The 21,183-nt window shown below is 38.9% G+C and overlaps 1 protein-coding gene across 4 annotated transcripts in view; it reads left to right on the plus strand.

Annotated features, from left to right (window-relative positions):
- Positions 1–21,183, plus strand: part of FMN1 (formin 1) — a 410,926-nt gene that overhangs the window by 354,623 nt on the left and 35,120 nt on the right. For all 4 annotated transcript variants that reach the window (XM_073211578.1, XM_017655899.3, XM_073211580.1 and 1 more), the window contains 2 exons: positions 15,087–15,138; positions 19,965–20,114. In XM_073211578.1, the coding sequence (XP_073067679.1) occupies positions 15,087–15,138; positions 19,965–20,114 (202 nt within the window). The remainder of the gene's footprint in view (positions 1–15,086; positions 15,139–19,964; positions 20,115–21,183) is intronic.

The raw sequence follows: 21,183 nt of genomic DNA on the forward strand, positions 1-21,183 counted from the left end.
AATCTCCCTGAAGCGCAATCACAAGAAATGACTTCAGCTTCATAAATCATTGTTATCATCCCACAGGAGGAGGTAATGCTATGGTTTTTCTCCAGTAAAACTTTTCAAGCCTCTGGTTTCATGAGCTTTTCTTTTTTTTTTTCTTTCTCCTTTCTGAAATCAGCTTCATGCCATTTGTACAATTAGCTTCAGGCTCCTGCCTAAAGGAGACAGTGGCACTTATCCAATTTACCTAATATTTGAACATTTCCACCTCTCTCTGATTTGAAGGGAGACCTATTTCCTACAGAGGATGTGTGTGTTGTCATAAACTCAGAGGCCTCACACTTGCTTCCAAGCATATACTGACCTTCAGTGTTTTTTTCTATTAAAGATATTTTCTTTATCCTGTATTTTCCAAATACAGAACAGAAATATTAGATTGAAGCATAGTGGAAAGAAATTTCAACTTACTCTGCAGCATTAGACATGATTTTCTTACTGTCTTCTAAAACATGTCTCTACTAAGCCACAAAAAAGAAGATGAAAAGGTAAAGCAATGGATTATTTCCAAGTTGAATAAAAGATAAAAATCTGCTTTAACTTAACTTGATATATTAATAGTCCTTTACAATTAAACATTTTTCTCCTACAAGATTACATTTAAAAGATAATATCAGAAACTTCTTGAAATGATATCCTGGGTTGGTAGACAATTATTCTGTTTTATCTGAATAGATTCCATACCTACTATGAAGTAAAGGCTTATTTTTCAACAATTATTTTCAATAATTGTAAATTAAATTATAAATGATAAATTATCTATGAGTGTTCAATTAAAAGTTGACTTATGCCTTGCTGTGTTAAGTGAAAAAGGAAGAAACAGAATATATATTCAATATGACCTCAACTATACAATAAAGCAAAATGATTGTGATTATAAATATATACTTTTATTTATGGAAATAAGTTGAAATGTTAGTAGAGACCATACTTCAGAAAGGCATGTGCACCATTTTTCTTATTCCTTTTTTCCTCAAATATCCAAATGTTCCAAAAGAGGATTTATTACTTTTAAGATGCAGGGAAAATATAAAGTTATGTTAAAAAGGGGGTAAAAGGCAGATGGCAGTTACAGTTGAAAGGTGACTCCAGAGGAGCCAACTCAGACCCCATGAAGTTCACTATCAGCACCTTCACCCCGGCAGACTTAGAAGAGGTGTGCTCAGTTTTAACACCAAGCATCTTTGTTTCCATCTCCTGACACTGATAATGCTCACTTGTGCTAATGGTGCTTCTGCCTGACTTGTACCAGCATAACAACTTAAATGTGCAAAATATTTTCCTACCGTATCTTCTTTGGGATTCCCAGTTCTTCCAGTATTCTCTTTTCTTAGAAATATGCCCAAGAAACAGACTATTACTTAACCTTCCCCGCACCTAGAGTCTTAGTAACATTACAACTACTGAAGTTAAAGTAACTCTTGGGTACCATTCCTAGTAGACCAATTTAAACTCCAGCTGCAACAAGTCCTTAACCATGTGAAAGAAAAGTGGATAAAGTTATTTTGGTGTTCAAAGCAATAGCAGATTGTTGTCAAAGTTAGACTTTCTTCCGTCACTGTGGCCCTGTACATATGGTCTCCTTAACCTTCACCAACACTCCAAAAGAAACTGGTTTAAAGGTAGCAGTGGGTGTTCCATGATCACCGAGAGGACATTCCTGTTTCTGACTGATCGTCTGAGCACTTAACGTCTCTAGGGAGAGAGCCTCAATTATTTAACAAATGTCTTATGCTATAAAGATAGGTAAATAGCATAGTTTAATTTCAGTATAGATAAATCTAGATGAAGAGGAAAACTTCTTGGTAGAGGTATGGATGCCATGTTATATTTTATCTGATATATGAGTATGGCTTTTTTTTTCTCTTCATTTTTGATAAGTTGAGATCGATCTTAAGCCACACAGATATCTGACCATGCATAACATCTTTACAATGATGAAAACCATTCTTCATGTTATATATATTTGTGGACAATTCATCAAAGTGTGAGATGTTTACTTTATAGACATTATAGGATTTCAACTGTGTTCATATATATAAGATATAAATAAAGGAGTTTAGAACTGTGAATGCTTTGTTTTTCAGTTATGACTTCTTTTTTCTCTAATTTGCTACTCTGTAATGTAAGAGTTTTGTAGTTTTTTAAAGCAGGAACCCATAAAGAATGACAGCATGCTCTACCAAAAACTAGACTGGAATAAAGGGACACGTTCTTGCTTTTGTGCCCCAAACTAGTTGTATGGCCTCAGGGAAGTCACTCACTCTCAATGTGCTCTGTTGCTGCCAAACAGCATATATGATTTCTTTCTCTGATTATATTAAATGATGCTAATTCTTTGAAAAACAGTTAAAGACATGAAAAATAAAAAGCCTATCAATAAGAGAGGCAGAAATAGCAACTATAATATTTTAGTATATTACCTTCTGAAAATTTTAATTGATATATCATTTATTTCTGTGATATATATTTTTTAACATAATTTTCAACATAACATATCTACTGCTTTACCTCCCAAATATTTTCACTTACAACTATGTCATTATGTTTCCCATGATATCCTTTAAAAAGCCTAATTTGAGGTATTTGGATCAGGTACATTTGCTTAGGTCTTGGGGAGTTAATTGGAGGGGTACACATGTTACTAAAGGAAAAACAGAATTCTCCATTACTCAGACAAGCCTCATGGGAACCTGAGAAAAAGTTGAACAAGCAAATGTCCTTGGACAACTAAGTATTGTGGTGGTGGTGGTAGGAATGATCGTAATATTGACATTTACTGAATTTATGTGCCAGGTGCAATAGCTGGGCACCTCACACACATCTCATTGAATTATTAAAACTATCTAATATAGGTCCTATTAGTGCCTCCATTTATAGATTAGGAAATTCAATCTTAGCCAAGTTCAACAACTTGCCCAAGTTCAACAACTAGAAAGTAATAGAGCAAGTTGAAGCTTTGAGTCCACTCTTATCCACAAAGAGAAACCACCTGATACGTGCATTGGAAAGGTTAAATGATCCATATAAATCCCTTAGCGTATCACCGGGCACACCCTTAATACTTAGTGCATATTTATCATACCACCACCACCACCTTCCATCTGATTATTCTGATCAGTTGTATTAGACCATCCTTGGATCCCATTAGCTGTGGTCTGTAGGAGTCCTGATCCAGTAGACTAGTCTACTATAATAAAATTCTGATGTTTATTTATTCAATCCCCTATTGTTTGATTTTACTTACTTTTAAACTATAGTATGAGAGGTTTCCACTAGGTAATGTCTTAGGTTTTCCCAAGCTAGTTCTCAAATGTGAAGCTTCATTGTGTCCAGCGTACAGATGGACAAGTTGAGGCATGAAGAATCAGTAATGGACCTAAATAACAAAGACGGTCATCAGAGGCAGTTATGGGAAAGCCAAAGAAGCCAATTGGTGAACTTTTTTCCCCCCATTTTGGTTCACGCAAAGCTTAAGAAATACTTAGAACTAAAGTACTAAATACTATGTGAAAATTTTTTAAAAACAACCAATAAATGAGGCCCTTGCTTTTGAAGAACTACCTTAAATCAAAAAAAAAAAAAAATGAGCATGGAGCCGGTCACCACTTTGCTCATGAACCTCCTTACAAATTCAAGCTGACAGGTGCTTATGTAGTCATTCTCATCAATTAATACAGCAATAAGTTATTGATTTATAAACACAAAGTTTATAGTCTCAAGTGCTAAGCATTTTGAATACAAAGTTAAGATATAAAAACCATATAGTCCATGACTTCTAGAAATTGGACACCCTAGGTTAGTGCTAATACCACGACAGGAGGAATTGTTTGGGAAAAACCTTCCAATATCAGCATACCTGTGATTGATCACCAGGTGGCTATTTAGAGCCTCAAGACTCTGAACCCATTGTTTAAAATTTCACCAAGGTTCTTGATGAAACAAAATGAGGGCATTAGCCCTCTTTTACAAATCCAGCTTCTTTGCGACTCCTAATATTTCCTAAATGATGACTCATTTAGTGTCTGCTCTCTGACTGATGAGATTGAAGAATTCACTATCCCTACATGGCCCCTGAAAAAATTCTAAAGCATTGCAGAAGGGCTGAGCCTACCTGTTGGGAATGAGATGGCAGGCAGATAGGGAAGACACTGTAGGAAACAGGATTTATGAACAAATTATTCTCAAGTGAAAATTATATTTTAAAATATGCTTGTTTAGAAGTATCTGTGAAAAAAATTTTTAAATATTTTTGTAAAAGCGTTGTCACTTCTATTAATGCTGTTAAGTTAAAGATATATTGAGCCTACAAGTTGAGATGACATGGAGAATTTTAGGCCCTGTTTGAGAACACAAGCACCTGACTCCCATTAGTGTTAATGAGCCTCTCACTGGATCATTCTAAAATTTTACCCCCACGGTCTGTTTTAAAGCAGCAAGAGTCAGGAAATTTAGAGTGAAAGCTGAAATTCCAACTTGGCACTTTCTGGTGTATACACTCCTATAGAAATTGTACAATATAGTGCAGCTCTAAGATACCACCCTAGTGTCTGCAAATTCTAGAGAAAAACATAGCCCATTGGGGAATAGCAGAAAGTCTGTTGGATTATGAGTCAAGAGACCAGGATTCCACCACTATCCGTGTCACCCAGGAAAATCATCCACTTGGGTCTCCATTTTCTCATTTCTGTAAAATAAAATTGTGAGAGTAGGTTATAGCTAGGTCAACTTACCAACTTTCTCAAGTAATTGCTTCTGTATCATCTTGAATCCAAAAAATCGCTCTATACTGATAGTTGTACAACATTGAGAGACTTCCCTGGACTGTGCAGAAACAGAGGAAAAAGATTATGGAATATTAAGGGTCAGTTCAATGGTTGCCTATAAGAAGAATAAGCAGAATTCATAAATCTGAAGATCAAGTGTTGTGTCAATATGAATGTTTGAAAAAATTGACCTGAGGGAGCAGAAGTCCCATCTAAGGTGATGGTGTATTTTTTAAAAAAGAATCATAGAGCTTTTACAGTGGGTTGACTTACAAATAAATAAAAGTGGATAGATTTACTCCATTTAGATCCCAATTATACTTTGAGTCTGATTACCTTCTAGAACTGTGAATGTATAAAATGTTTATTTTGCAATAGTTACTACAGAGAACCAATAGGTGCATGATCTGGTGAACACTTAGTATTAAATTATGGTCTTTTAAACTGTACTCACTACCTACACAAATAGTTTTTATGGTCATCACAGAATATAAAAGAATAATACAGTTCTTTTCATTATATAACCAGAGAGGTTTTCCTAATTTGAATTATTATACCAATGAGATATTTTATGAGGTATTTGAATGTTATCATTCCTGAGTATAGAAATAAAAAATCTAAATGTAAACTTAAGATCTTAAGTCATTTGTAAGCTTGAGTGCATCTGAACTTTCTCCAATCATTTATGAGAGTATTAAGCCCTGTTGCCCAAAGGCCACCGTTGTGTGTAAAGAGCTGACTTCTTCCTATGCATATGGTTGGATATGGAGGAGGCAGCCGAGAGAATGACTGCTCAAATCATTTTTTGACTCCTGCAGTTCAGTTGAAGAAACTTGGTGGAGAAAGGCCCAGGTGTCCAAGTTAGCTGGTACCAACATTTTGCTTTCTTTTGGTGCCCCTAAAAATATTCAGGTTGAGTTATAAAGGGCAACTGAAAATGGCAAATAGAAATGAGGAAAAAGATGAGATCTGGAAAGTCTGACTGAATACAAGAGGATCCCAGCTCAAACATTAGCCTGAGGGTTGAACTAGATAACTTGTAAGGCTCCTTTTGTCTGGGTTTTGATTTTATAACTCTAAAGTCCCCCTCAAAGTCTTGTGAGGCAATGTCTTTTACTTGATACCTGCATCGAAAGACTAAGTTCTCTAGTGCACTTTAGCCTTGAACCTGGAAATCAAATTATACCCATATAATAGCAATCTTGATATCATGCCTTTACACAGCCCCATGCCAATTTACACAGAAAAATCTCACAGATGGCTCTTTACTTTACCATCCAGCTAGACATTTGCAAATGTAAACTCTGTAACAGGCCAGAAACGATCATCCATCTAATTTAACAACAGTCAGAAAACTTATAAAATAAGAAGACAGGAGGATATCCTCTGTGGGCAAGCATACTAAGAGAAAAAGTATAAGGGTGAGACCCCTCCATAACTCAATGGTTCCATATATTTATATTTTTTCCTCTCAAGTAAGTGTTAAAAAGTCATCCCCCTTTCCAACATCAGCATGTTGTTGCCTCTGTTGCTGAATGCATTCTTTTTTCCTGGGAAGTACATGTCGGGATGATTTTCTAAGAAATGAAAAATGACTGCCGTATTCACCTCAGATGGATACCACAAAAAGTGGAATGGGGTCCCTTTGTTTCTGTGTTAGCATCACCTGGCTCCTTTGTAGAGCTATAATAAAAACAGCTTCTTTACTGTGCATCCTGTTGGTTTATACCAACCATGTCAGGTCCATAAACCATGGTATATTAAAGTGTAATAGACTGTGTAAAGAATACTAGGAAGATATTCCAACGTCTGTCCCTTTCCCTCATTTCACAATTTATTACCTCCCAGATGGGTTTCCATAAATATGACTTAATTATATTTGGCATAAAACCCCACTTTCTTTGAAGAGTGACCTCCTTTTTCAGCCACTTCGATACAGAATGCCACCCTCTTGAGGATAAAACTTTGGTTGTTTTGGTACATTTACATGATGAATGTTCTTAGTCTGAATATTTTTTGAGAATGTCATTTTACCTGTACATTGTTCATTATTGCTGTATTTTAAAAATTCAGTCTGATGCAGGTGAAACTCAAGGTTTAATGTTATTGTACCTGTGGTATAGCAGTCTAGATAACAGCAATCTAAAACAGGGTATAACAGGATGAAAAGTAGTACTCTCTTGCCCCTTGATTCTATTGGACTCTGTTCTACTTTGTTGCAAAAAATAAATGGAAGACAGGGATCTGGGCGATGCTGCGGTTGTGGCTGCATCCACCCCACCATTTCCTGGACTTGCCATTGGAATGAGGAGGGAGATGTCTAGGCTGGCATGTGCATACAGTGAGACAACGAATTTGACCAGATCTGTACTGTTGGAACTCAACCAGGAGGGGTGCAAGTTGTAGCACTCCAAAATCTTATAACTATAGACTATCTATGGTTAAAAGAACATATGGGATGTGAACAGATCCCAGAAATGGGCTGCTTTAATTTGTCTGATTTCTCTCAGACTGTTCAAGTACAGTTGGACAATATCCATCATATCATAGACAAATTTTCACAAATGCCTAGGGTGCCTAAATGGTTTTCTTGGCTTCACCGGCGATGGATGGTAATTATAGATTTGCTTTATTTATGTCACCGTATTCCTATTATGTTAATATGTGTGTGCAAATTAGTTAGTAGTTTAAAACCTATACATACTTAAGGTACTCTACAAGAAGATATGTCAAAGAAATAATCAATCCTCCCATGTTTTCTTCCATATGCTACCTCTATAGCTTTTCTTCTTCCTTTCTAATTACAACCCTTAAATAGAATTCATGCCTCATATCGAATTTACCGAGTATCATAATTCCTCCAGGTGGTAAAGATACCTCGAGACAAGTGCTGGGCATAGAAGCCACAGGGCATAAATCTGCAAAGAAGTAAAAAGCTAACCTTTTCAAACAATATGGCTTCTCTCTCACTTACCAACTTTACATCTCCCTGTATGGCCCCGGAAGATGACTGGTTAGCCAGAGACGGGTAAGATTCCTCAAGGGAGGAACAACCTAAGACAGGCACAGTCGCAGGGGGGCCATCAGGTGAGAAATTGGGGATCAACAGAGGTGAGGCTCAGAACCTCACCCCCCTGCTTTGAGAGAAATCTTCTGCATCCGTGGATGTTTTGCTGCCCTTGTCTAGCTTGGATTAATACTTAGTCCATAGGCACACACCTGATCATCTACATTTGCCCTCTTACAGCACTAAACTATGTTTTCTACCTTTATGTTGCATCTACCTACCACTTCAGCATTTTATTAAAAATAAAAATAATAATAATAATAATAAAGGGAGAAATGTGGGATCAACATATAAATCAAGTATAAAAATCAAACGAATATTCATATTTGACCTGATTGTTTATAGTTCATAATGCATGATCAAAACCGAAAGTTTCTGTGATGAATGCCCTTGTACTGTTCACCATGTAAGAATTTATTTACTATGTAAGAATTCGTTCACCATGTAAGAACTTGTTCGTTATGCTTCAGAAGATTGGAGACTGATGAGAATTAGGCTTGAGATGGATTAATGATTGTGCATTGAGCATTGACCCCCCTATACAGAATTTTATTGTTGTTAACAACCATTTGATCAATAAATATGAGAGATGCCCTCTCAAAAAAATAAAATAAAATAAATGGAAGATTAGAAATTGCTGCGCCAGGAAATGTGCTCTGGTCCCCCAGTGGGGAGATGATGAGCAGGAATTGTGTGCTGTTGGTGTGGGTCCCTTGCCATCAGTTTACCCATCTGTCAAATAAGTGGAGTAGCTACCAGGTCTTAGATGAGAGAAAATCTATGAAGTAGTTGGTGGCTTTCCTCAAGAAGCCCAGAATCTAGCAGGAAAAGCAGACTGCCAGCAGATGATCTCAGTACATCCCACACATGTGGATGCAGTGCTCTTGGAGCTCCTCAGAAACAGAAGCTCCCTTCTCCATGGAGGAGAAGCACCCTGTGGAGGGCTTCATGAAGGAGGTAACTTCAAAGCTTGGTTTTGGGAAATTGAAAACAGGTTTATAGCAGGGGTGTTGGGGAAGGAGAAAGGCAGGGATGAGGAGGCATTCAAAGCAGAGAAAGCAGTAATATGCCCTAAAATAAAGGAACAAGAAAACAGGTTGAGTGGCAGAAACAGTGAGGAATCCCATGTGACAGGATCCTGGGGTGCCTAAGGGAAGTAGCAGGAGCCAAGTCCCCTGAAGGGCTTACTGTGCAACATGGGTGTACTTCATCCTGGACAGAGGGGGTGCTAGAGAGCACATTCAGCAGAGCCATGACATAATCCAGTTTGCCTTGTAAATTGGCAGTTTGGTGGCAATGCAGAGAACTGGGTTTCTTGTGCAATGCAGGGAGCCTGTTATAGGTCGCCATACAGAGCCTACAGCTTAAAGAGGGAGTCTTTGCTCTCAGAAATCTTACCTTTTTAAAACAGACCTCTGTATCATTATCTTTCATTTGTGACTTAACCACTGTGGAAGTGGTTCAGTTAATCAGGTCAAAGATTGCATAACTCAATGATCGCAAAGTGGAAAAAGATGTAGATGAGAATCATTAAACACCTCTTCCTTCACACCTACCCTCTAGACTCCCAGGCATTTGCAAAATTGTAAATCAGTTTCTTTTGCCCCCAAGTACTGAATAAAACAAAATGGGCTGAAACAGCAAACAGAATTACTTTAGGTTGGACCTAGGGAACACTCTTCTGTAGAAAGCTCTAAGGGAAATGTTAAGGATGTCAGCTTTGTGAGTGAAATGGGGATACTGAGGCTGGAGCTCAAGACACTTCATCTACTTGAAAATGATCACAGGCAGAACAACTGTCTACTGAGTGATGGTGAGCATTCTTAACAAAGAAAGGAACATTTTGCTTGAAATTTTGTATTATTCATCCCAAAGTCAGAGAGCTGGAATAGTGACCACTAGAATTTCCTTCTAGCTGACAATTAGTAAATGGAAGCCATTTTTGAGTGCCTGGCATATGTCAGTCACTGTGTTAATCTTTCATGTTCACTACATCCAATAATCACAGCCACCTTACGAGGTAGATCATATTATTCTAATTCTATGGGTAAGGCTCAGTGGAGTTAAATGGCTTCCCCAAGGCCTTTCAGTTAAGTTACAGAGCAGAAATTTAACCCAGGTCCTCCTGATGCAACGCCAAGCTCTTCCCACTTTGCTACACCTGAATTTAGCTTTGTCAAAGCAGACATCCCATTGGAAGTTTGAACCCCCATCAGCCTCAACATTACATGGAACCATCAAGGTCTGACTGCAGGGATGCTTGTTCAGCAGTCATATGTCCTTTCATGTAGCCATTGTATGTGGTAGGTAACTGTTATCTTCATTTTACAGAGAGGAAACTAGGACACATGCAACTTGTCTATGGCATGTTAAGTGATGAAACTGGGCTTAAACCTTGGTATTGAACTATAGTTCTGAGGTGCCTTCCTTGGGCCTACAACCATTGAATAGAAAGGCCTATATCTGCTTCACTTGGTAGGCCACAGTACTTAAGGATTTCAGAATTGTTATTGTGGGGTGATTTTATGATGACTAATTAGACAAAAGCCATCAAAGGAACCAAGAAACAAAATTTCAAGGCATTTAAGATGTACACAGAAGCAAATGGTCTTTATTTAGTAAAGGCTGCATTAAATAAAATCCACATTCATATCTTACATCCTTAAACAAGAAACATCTAAAGAAACCATGTTGCTTTCTCTGAAACATAGAATTATGAAAAATAAATATTATTCTTTAAAGTAGAAAAATAAGAGAGGCAAAAATGCAGCCCTACTAGTGACACAAAAATTATAGAAACTTAACACTCCACTTTCTCCAAGCATTTACAGAAAGTCACCATCATCAGTGTGTACATAGCCTTAGTGAAGGAGTTTGCAAGGCAGAATTGATGTTGAGTGAAATTTCTAATTTTTAGTACTCTGACTTATTGTTTTTATTATCTTGAAATGTGAGACTGTCATCATTCTAAGCAGCTAGCTACTTTATTCCCCTGACTTGGAAATAAAAATACGTAACTCATTGCAGACAATGCAACAGCTTCTTGTGAAGGAAAGAGAAGAGCAAGTTTGGAAATGCCTGGCATTTCTCTGTCTCCCCTGGTGCTGTGTCAGTATCTGACAGCAATTCTAAACTTACTCTTCTAAGAAGGCTACCCAGTGCCCCCACCACCACCACCACATTCACAGTACCAAATTTAGACTGAAAAAGGAGCACCTAAATACTACTATCCATGCAGCTTTGTAGAATAGAGTAGAAGACTGAGTAAATCCCACACAGAGATTCAGGGCCACTGCTAGTCAGAGTGTAGGGTAATGAAAATTTTCGTCTAAGACTTGCCATCTTCAATTTAAACATTGTCCCGTTCCTTTGTTGTACCTTGTACCTGTGTGGCATGCCCTGGCCACCCAGGCACCCCCTGGTTCAGTAACCTGCGTAAGTCTCCTTCTACAGGCTACAATCATGCTGAGATTTTTTTTTTTTTGCTTCCCCTTATCAAAAATTACTTGCACTAGATCATATTCTCTCAGGCTTTACTCTCTGTCTTCCCCAACTAGAGTGAAAGTTCTGTAAGGACTCTTGCCTGCTTTCTTCACTGCAGGGTCCTAAGCACCTAGAATAGGGTCTAGCAGGTGCAATTAAAGAACAAACCCTTGTACATCATCTTGTCAATAGCTATTAGAGGCTTAAGTTAGAGCCTCCAGAGCCAGATATGGCCACCAGGAATATCCTCTTTGTCCTATAGTATGTTTGAGACATTTTTGTTTTAGCTTGGGAGCAATCATTTAAAAATCCTAGCTTCTTTGAAAAAGGTAGATGATCTCATATCCATGGCAAGTGCCTTCCCTCCCATAAGCGGAGCGTGGCCTTTCCCACTTCCCTACCATGCCCTGTTGGCTTCCCTACACAGAGACAGTATCAGTTCCAGTATTAAGAAGCCAGGAATAGAATTTCTGACTATTAGGATTCTTACACCTGGCCTACAGTTACTTTATTTGTTGGTGATATTAGAATTTGGGTGTGTGACTCCAGTCTTTAAACATATTCCTTCCAGGTAATGTGTTTTGTTTTGTTTAGAGTGTTTTGAAAACTTAAAATGTCTAATGGCATGGCTGGAAATTTCACGCATTGTAGCAGGAGAAATATTCAGGCTCATAGAGCATTGAAGACCTACGGTGAAGGTGGCTGCCATTCCTATCCATACATGGGCCCTTTGTTAGAAAAAACTGAGACCCTAGATTTTTCTCATTTCCTGAAGGCTTTCCGCCTCTCAGGCTCTCAGAGGATCTCCAGTGCGCATTACCTTTTAGTATTACATCTATTCACATTTTGGATGCTGGCTTTTTCCAAAGAACCATATTCATAGAGCTCTTGCAAAATCTTTATCTAATGGTTAACTCAGTGTGGAAAGGATATTTCTTGTCACTCAATTTATATGCAACAACAGCTTGACCACAGTCCACTTAGCACAGCCTGAAGTATCTAGTTAGAAACCATCTGGAGATGGAGAACAGCAAAGGTACTCCAGGAAGATCACTCAGGCCTCAAAGGAATTTTTCCTCCTGTTTGGCCATGCACATAATTAAGAATCACTGGATAGGAACAAACCACTAGTTTGTTTCACATCTTGGGGAACCTGGTAGCCTGTGAAAGAGATAGGTCACTTCTTGGTATCTTACTGGCTAAATACCAGACTAATTCACGAAGGTTTCTGCTATGAGGAGAGGAAATCATACTGCAAAAGATGGCTGTAACTGTAACTTTACTTAAAATGGTGTCGTTATCAAAGCCAAATCATGTTAAAGTAAGAAGATCATTTTGATCATTGAAATTTACCAGTTATATAATAGTGTAAAACTTCAGACTGACGTGCTTCTTTAACTTATGTTCATATTTTAAATGTAAAGTTTTATGTTGAAAAAACTAAGTAGCTCTTTTTTGAGGAAGCTTTATCCACTACATGTATTTTTAAGCTAAAATAGTTTACATAATAAGTAGGCATTCTTCCCATGTTTGAGGCACAACAGGAAACAAGCCAAATGAAGTCGCTGCTCTCCCAGAGCTTGCATTCATTTGCCATTTAATAAACACAGGTCAACGGAGAGTCTGTCAGGTAAACAAGCCATGAGGGCAAAGGTAACCAAGGAGCTAGAGTTGGGGGAGGGGCGGGATGCGCGGCAAGGACTGATCTTTTATTTAATGAAGTCTGAGAAGGTGATGTGAGAGCTGAGACCTCAGTGGAGTAAGGGAGCCAGTGGTGGCCAGTCATGCAAAGAGTGCGGCAAGACGCCCCAGGGAGGACTGACAAGTGCGAACATCCCCAGGGCACGTGCTCAGCATGCTCAAGCTTCAGCAAGCCAGCCAGTGAGGCTGGAAGGGAATGAGCATGGACAAGAGGATGTGATGTCACAAAGGAACCAGGGGGCAGACTTGCAGGGCCCAATGGGACATTGTAAAAACTTTAGAGGTTTTTAAGCAGGAGAGCAACTAGCTAAAATTTGTACTTTAAAATCAGTGATTAAGTTAGTAGTGATGAGGTATTAATATTTCTTGCCATGTCACTTATCACATACTATGTGCTAAGCACTTTACCTATACTGTTTAGTCTTTATAACAGCTGTGTAACTGCAGTCACTGTGGCTATTCTTGTAGGACAGAGAAGGCAATAACTATGCAGTTTGTTGTGAGTAACTTGCTCACAGCCACACAGGTAGTACATGTCAGAGCTAGGCTTAGTAAAATAGTATTTTTAAATCTTTTAATACTTTTCAGGAAGTATCACAAAATATGCCCTAGATATAATTAATTTTTCCCATTCATTTTACATTAATGTAGCCTTAAATGAAAGGAATCTTAAGGCTCATAAAGATTATAACTTGCCTGTTTTCTAGATTTTTTAAGTGTAAGAGCAGTATCATCATACAATAATTATTATCTTCTCATTAGAGAGAAGAATATGTAAAAGAACCACCCAAAAATCAAACCTCCTTATAGTCCCTACAGAGCATGGGTTCTTAATCTTAATTCTAAAATTCTAAATTGTATTTCAGCATCATTGATTTCCTTAATAATGTTAAGTATTTTTTAATGTACTTAAAAACATTCTGAGCTCATAGCACTATTTACAATAGCCAAGAAATGGAAGCAACCTAAATGTCCATCAGTAGATGAATGGATAAAGAAGATGTGGTACATATACACAATGGAATATTATTCAGCCATAAGAAGAAAACAAATCCTACAATTTGCAACAACATGGATGGAGCGAGAGGGTATTATGCTCACTGAAATAAGCCAGGTGGAGAAAGACAAGTACCAAATGATTTCACTCATATGTGGAGTATAAGAACAAAGGAAAAACTGAAGGAACAAAACAGCAGCAGAATCACAGAACCCAAGAATGGACTAACGGTTACCAAAGGGAAAGGGACTGGGGAGAATGGGAGGGAAGGGAGGGATAAGGGTGGGGAAAAAGAAAGGGGGTATTATGATTAGCATGTATAATGTGTGTGTGGGGCACGGGGAGGGTTGTACAATAGAGAAGACGAGTAGGGATTCTGCAGCATCTTACTACGCTGATGGACAGTGACTGTAATGGGGTTGGTGGGGGGGACTTGGTGAAGAGGGGACCCTAGTAAACATAATGTTCTTCATGTAATTGTAGATTAATGATAACAAACAAACAAAAAAACATTCTGAGAAAGGTTTCCCTTTCTCATAGGCTTCCCCAGACTGCCAGGGGGCCCATGGTATAGAAGCAGGATGTGAAAGGGTCCAGTGAATTTGCTTGAATCTGAGCAGAACTGCTGCAAATGGTATTGAGTTTATTATGTTCTGGAAGGGGGGTGAGTGTCAAGCACAAATCAAGGCCCACAAAGAGGCCAGCTAATAGGTAGACCACGTGTACCAGTCTGGCCAGGATTATCCCAATTTATGTCTCTGTCCAGGTATAATTATCAATATCACCTACTTTCACTCTCAGAAGTGTCCCAATGAGAACAACAAATCATATGGTGACTATGGCTGTTGTCAAGAAAGCAGTGGTCATAGATGTAATGAAATGAGGGCATTTCCAGAACGTGTGGTCGGGCTGCCAACCCCTGAATTCAGACTTACTTTGGTAATGGATGCGTGTAACCAAAGTTATAAGAGTGCACAAGAAGGTACTGGGAGAACACACTGTTTCAATCATAATTATTTCTCTTCCACAGCCAAAAAAGAGCATAAAATGGAAGAAAGCCAGCTGGAGAATGCACAGAAAAGGTAGGCAGCTCTGACATAGCCCCACTTCGTTCTTTGGTTAGCCATTCTTTTTTAACTATTATTATTACCAAGTACATTTACATCACAGTGCAACCACCACCACCATCCATCTCCAGAACTGGTCCATCTTCTCCAAGTGAAACTCTGTGCCTTTCAAACGCTAACTCCGCATCTTTACCTTCTCCCAGCCCCCAGCAGCCACCAATCTCCTTTCTGACTCTGTGACTTTGATGGCTCTAAGTGCCTCATGTAAGTGGAACCGTGCAATATTTTTCCTTTTATGAGTGGCTTATTTCACTTAGCATAATGTCTGACTAGCCATTCTTTGGGCTCCATTTGTTGAGACTATGCAGTAAGATTCTATCGGGAGCTGGACTGAAAGAACTATAATAAGACCTCAGAATATTTTTCGTCAAGTGCAGAATCATCCAGAAGAGAGCCACATGCCTCACATGTCATGGCACTATTTCCACATATTTGCCTCTCCTCCATCACTCTGCTCCCGAATCCATGGAAGTTGGGAACAGTGTGATCCTTCTTAGCATTACAACTAGATCAGACCAGGTATTACAAACACCTAGGAGACTTACCATGTCTCACTTCAGGTCCTAGAGTGTATGGTAAACAGGGGCAAGTGTGGAAAAGGGACTGACCTCTGTAGATGAAGAGTCTCCCCAGAAACTGGGGTCTTCTATTCAACCCCTTGCCCACTTCAGGCCTCTTTGCTTTTCTCTCTCTTAATAGATACCAGTAGAACCATCCCCTCACCCGGGAGAGCCCAATAATCACTGGCTCTGATTCCTTATAGGGTTTTTCTTTTGTCTGTTGGCCAGGTTAGTCAGTTGGCTATGCCTCCCTCTAAGAAGGGTGAATGGCAATGTACTGAGGCATTCTCATATTGAGGGAACAGAACTGAGATACATTTTGTTGGTACCAATTCTAAAAGTACCAGAAAATTAAATGAGAGGTAAGAGTAAGAAGTAGTGCATAAGGAAAAATGAGCTTCACCAATGTGTGAGGAGAGTTCCTCAAATGCAAATGAACAAACTAGAAATGAGCCATTTTCCTTCTGTTTAGCTATAATTTCCAAGAGTCCTGAAAACCTATAGACAGTACTGTCTGTCCTGTATTACCAGGCGCCAACATCTTACCACTTCCCACTGTATTGGCAATAAAATTAAAACACAGATAAAAGTGAGGTTAAGGCAAATCTTGCAGACATGTTCTTGAATCATGACTATCATCCTAACATGATCATCTTTGAAAACTAAGACAATTTTAGATTTTTGTGGCCCATCCCTATATTGAAGCTTCCCTTCCTCAGTATGTAAAATGCATATATCTATGCTATAGAAATTTTCATCATGTTCAAGAGAGACCATCAACAAAGACATATTGGTATCAGGACAAACAGAAATTTGATTTCTAGAACGGATGTCAAACTTCTAATACTTCTTCAGGATTCTTGCTTAAGGAAGTGGGGACCCACCTTCGAGGGCCAAAGCTGCTGCTGTGCATTAGCTATGCTGAGGGGGTCATAAATTCTGGTTGTCAGCATTTTCCATGACTTTGTGGTGAAGGTAGTCTAGCTTTCATGTCATACATGAAATATGTTAGATCCCATCTTTAATATAGGAACCACAGTTATTTACACTCTTTAAGGAGGTTGGTGGTCACTGTTGCAATATGCATGTGAGATTCAGTAAATTCTTTAGTTTTATTCTCAAGAGAAACAATTTACTCTGAGGCTAAGGAATATTTGCTTTTTCTAAGCAGTTTCTAAAGGCATGCATGTAAAACAATAAGTGGATGTGTCCCACTTTGGCATCTCACCACTGTGAAAGTAAAACAGCTCACTTTGCTATGGGCTCTGTGATACAATCATTCTCTGTACTTTAAAAATGTTCAGCTAAATTAAAAAAATACAAATCAGACAGGAATGATAGCAGTGGGGAGAGTCAGGAAGTAGTTTAGAGTCAAGTAAAAAAGTTTTATGAAATGTAACATATGACTAGGAGTCAATCTTTTAAAAGTTTAAAGCTGTTTTAGACTTCTCTGCCAACAAACAGAAATTTCAAAAAGTGTGCTTTACCCCTTTGTCTTTTGGAGAAAATTCACCTGGTTGGTAAATAACAGCAATTTTCATGCCCAAATTTCAGAAGGATTTTAATGATCAGTTTTCTGTGAATCAAAATTGAACTTGAAAGGAAGGGCGAGTTGTGTTTGGAGAGGACAATAGCCTAGACCTTATCAAATAGTTTTAGGTTCGGGTTCTAGCTTTAACCTTTCCTCAAACACAGGGATAACACTGAAATCCAATAAGGCCCACCCTTAGAGCAACTTCATCTCTGTCAAAGCTGCAAAGTGCCAGAGCCAGGCCGTCCTCTGAGGGCCTGTCTGCTTTGGTTCTACTGAAGAGACTCACTTGCTTTGTTAGTTTCTAAAGCATATGAGGGAAAACTGCTGAAATTCAGTGTTTCATTTAGCTTTCATCCCTTTTGGGAGTTAGCAAACAGAGCCTCACAAATTCCTAGTTGGAGAGGTGGTCAGGGTACATGACTAGCTTCAGTTTAGAGTTGGGGACAATGAGGCCCCCAGGACAATGAAATGCTCTTCTCAAGCTCTGTGATAACCCACCAAATGATGCTGTCTTTCCCTGGAGCTGCACCAGTATTTATATATCTTGGACTCACAATCTAGACTCCAAATAACAGGAGGTGCCTGGACAGGGGGGTGGGGGTTGGGGGATCCTTGAAGCACAAAGACTGGAGTGTCTGTGCTTTTCACTATATCCTGCTGGAAACTAGGAAAATAATTTGTCCCTCTGAATAGCAAAAGTGAAAGACTTATTCTCTTCTCTGTTAATGCACAAAAAAATATGCTTCTTTAAAGAAGTTGAGCATAAGGAAGAGAAAACCAACGTGCTCTTCTGGCAGTAATGCACATTGTGTAGGATACAGGGGGCAGCTGTGTCTAACGTGGAAACAAAACAAACAAACAAAAGACTATTTCTTACAGGCCTTTATCAGTAAGCATGAGCAACAGAAGGGTAGAACAGAAAAAGCATTTCACAGAGAATCAGGGGACTCAAGATGTAGGCCCAGCTCTGCCAATGAATAAGGTCATTCAGTCTTTGCAGGTCTCTGTTTTCTCATCTTTCAAATAAGAACATTGGACAAGTTAACCTGTAAGTCCTTCCAACTCCTACAGGTTATAAAAGTCTCTACGTACTTCTTTCCATGGTACAATCAATATAATTTTCAATTTGAAAGAAACAGAAGTATATGCTGTAGAATGTGCATTTGGTTTTATCAGTATTTTGACTGCCACAGAATTAGGAGTCATGTCTGGGGTGAAAGTGGACATTGCTACTTTCTTCCATTATTGGTCTCGCTCCAAAATATGTATGTTTGGAATTATAGGAGAATCCCTTAAGAAGTTACTGCAGTTATTGCCTTTCTCCACTTACACACTACCAGTCTTTTAATAACTGGGAGCCGAAATTCCCTGGCCAGTAGTTTTAATTTGCATTAAAAACAGATTTATTATTTACAGAAGCACAAAGAATTTATGGGACTCAGAGCTGCAGCTCCAGCTTGGATCTCACCTAATCATAGCCATGGAATCAATTAACAGTTCATCTGTGAAATGTGATAAAATCTTATGAGATACATATTGCCCAATAACTGAGAACGAGATGAAAGTATGCTCCATAATAGTAATGGGGCTTCAGGGTTTTACAATCGCCATTGAATAGAGTTCCATTAGAAACTCAGTATTCAGGATGGCCACAAAAAAACACTGTGTCTGAACAGATGATACAGCATTGAGTAATAAACCTGGCCAGCCATTCCTGCTTTGATTAGTTTCCAACACCCTAGAAAAGGGGGCCATTTATTTAAGTGTTCTTGCTCATGGCAAATGAGCTTGTGAGGTTTGGGGTGGGTGAGGGTAGCTGGGGAGAAAGATTGAGTGCAGAGCTATAAATTGCTGCAAAGCTAGTGCCTCCAAGAAGGGCTGCCTGGGAGGCCCGGGTAGTCTGGCATGCAGTGAGCCTCCATGGGGTAGGTCAGGAGGTTCTTAGTGATATATGGGAATCTACTGTGGAAAACCTGGGTTTTTTTCTGACCATATCAGAGATCTTTTTTTTTTTTTAATTGAAGATGGTCTTTCATCCAAACCTTGCTATGCCCTCAACTATATCTATTTTTATACATTGGTGGTTCATATTCTTGTATCATATCAGTCTTTTAAATTCAGCCTTCTTAAAGATCATATAATCTAAGTCTCCTAAGTCTCATTTTACCTTTTAGAAAAATTGAAAGCCTGATGCTGAGTGATTGACCTGGAATTACAAAGCCAGTAGATGCCAGAAAAGGGATAGAATAGTCCCTTGATTTTCCATGAAACATTCAACAGATCGATTATTCCCAGTGGGAATAACTTCTCATGCTACAGAATCAAAATGTCATTAGTTCCATGGGATCATTGAACATAAAATGAAGAGCTGGTAAATGACATGGATTTGAGATGAAGAACAGATTCGAAAAGGTTTTGCCATATACAGCCCCTAGAGTTATATATACTGGTTTTTATTACAGATAGGATGCACCCAAGAGTATCCCCAATCAAGCTGAGTTTCTTGGAAAATCAGTTTGAGCACATAGGCTTTCTGAGGCTCAGGATAAGCCCCAGCCACCGTGAGCCAGGCTCCCGTGTCAGGGAATAGACCCCCAGGGTCCCCTTCCTCACCCTGATGGATTCTGGCATGGACAGTTTCTCACCCTCCACCTCACTCTCTCTACCTTTTCTCTGACCTGTTGCAGTTTTGAAACAACAGTAGGATATTTTGGGATGAAGCCAAAGTCTGGTGAGAAGGAGATCACACCCAACCACGTGTTTATGGTGTGGTACGAGTTCTGCAGTGACTTCAAGACCATTTGGAAGCAGGAGAGTAAAAACATATCTAAAGAAAGGTAAATTTCTAACAAAGTCATTAATACTCCCTTCCAGAGTCCAGGAAACCACCTTCCCAAACCAGAGTGTGCACAGTCAACACATATCATTATTTTCTTCCAGGGCAAGTAGACACTAAGGAAGGATTATTAACTCAGGGTTCACAGGGAAATTCAGGGGAGGCTTATTGTCCTCCCAAACAGATACATTCACTGGTCTGATAAGTTACACTTTCTTAACTCCTTCCAATTACTAGCTAGTAAATGAAAGGAGAGCTGTGTTAATTTGCAACAGATTGCTTCTCTGTGTATTTTCATGTTGGCTCAGGCTAAATGAGGCAGCCTTGCTGTTGCAGACAGTACAGACAAATAAAAGTGAATGCTTTTCCCATTAATATACTGAACTTGCATCAAAAGGAAATCTCTGAGACTCGGGCCACACTTAACACAGTGTTGAAGGCCCGATCTGGATTTACAGCGCCACTTCTGACTCCCTGTATCCTGCTGAGGACATCAAACTGTGTGCCGCTCAGCCTCATTGCAGCCTCCTGATTTTATTAGCTGGGGTAAAAGAAAAATCTCAGCTCTGAATGCGGGGGGGCGTGGGGGGGCGTTGGGGGCGGGAATTGTGTGTGTGTGTGTGTTCATTCTCCTTAGAAACACTGAATTTGGCCCTCTTTATCACAAAATGTTTCTGCCTGATCACTGTTTTGATCAGGTTGCCACTGTTCTGCAAAGGGTGTCATGGATTTAGACTTCAAACAGGTTGCGCTGTCACTCCTGCAGAACAGACTTAGGAGAGTGTCATTCAAAGTGGGATGGGAGACAACAATCTCCAAATTAAGGGAAATTATTTACTTAATTATAGCTTCTACATAACAATAAACTTTGAGACCTGAAATTCCATAATTTAGTATTTTTACTCTTTACTTAGTAATCAGAGAAAAGGTATATACATCATATCTACCCACATTACAATACACTAATATGTTTCACTTTAAAAAGCTACTCTTTAAGGAATCAAAATTTAGAGATTTTTGACCCAGTATTACCAAGTCTCTAAATATTGTGTTATATTTTTTTAAAAGAC

This window comes from Manis javanica, chromosome 8 (assembly GCF_040802235.1).
Source record: "Manis javanica isolate MJ-LG chromosome 8, MJ_LKY, whole genome shotgun sequence".
Classification (NCBI taxonomy): Eukaryota; Metazoa; Chordata; class Mammalia; order Pholidota; family Manidae; genus Manis; species Manis javanica.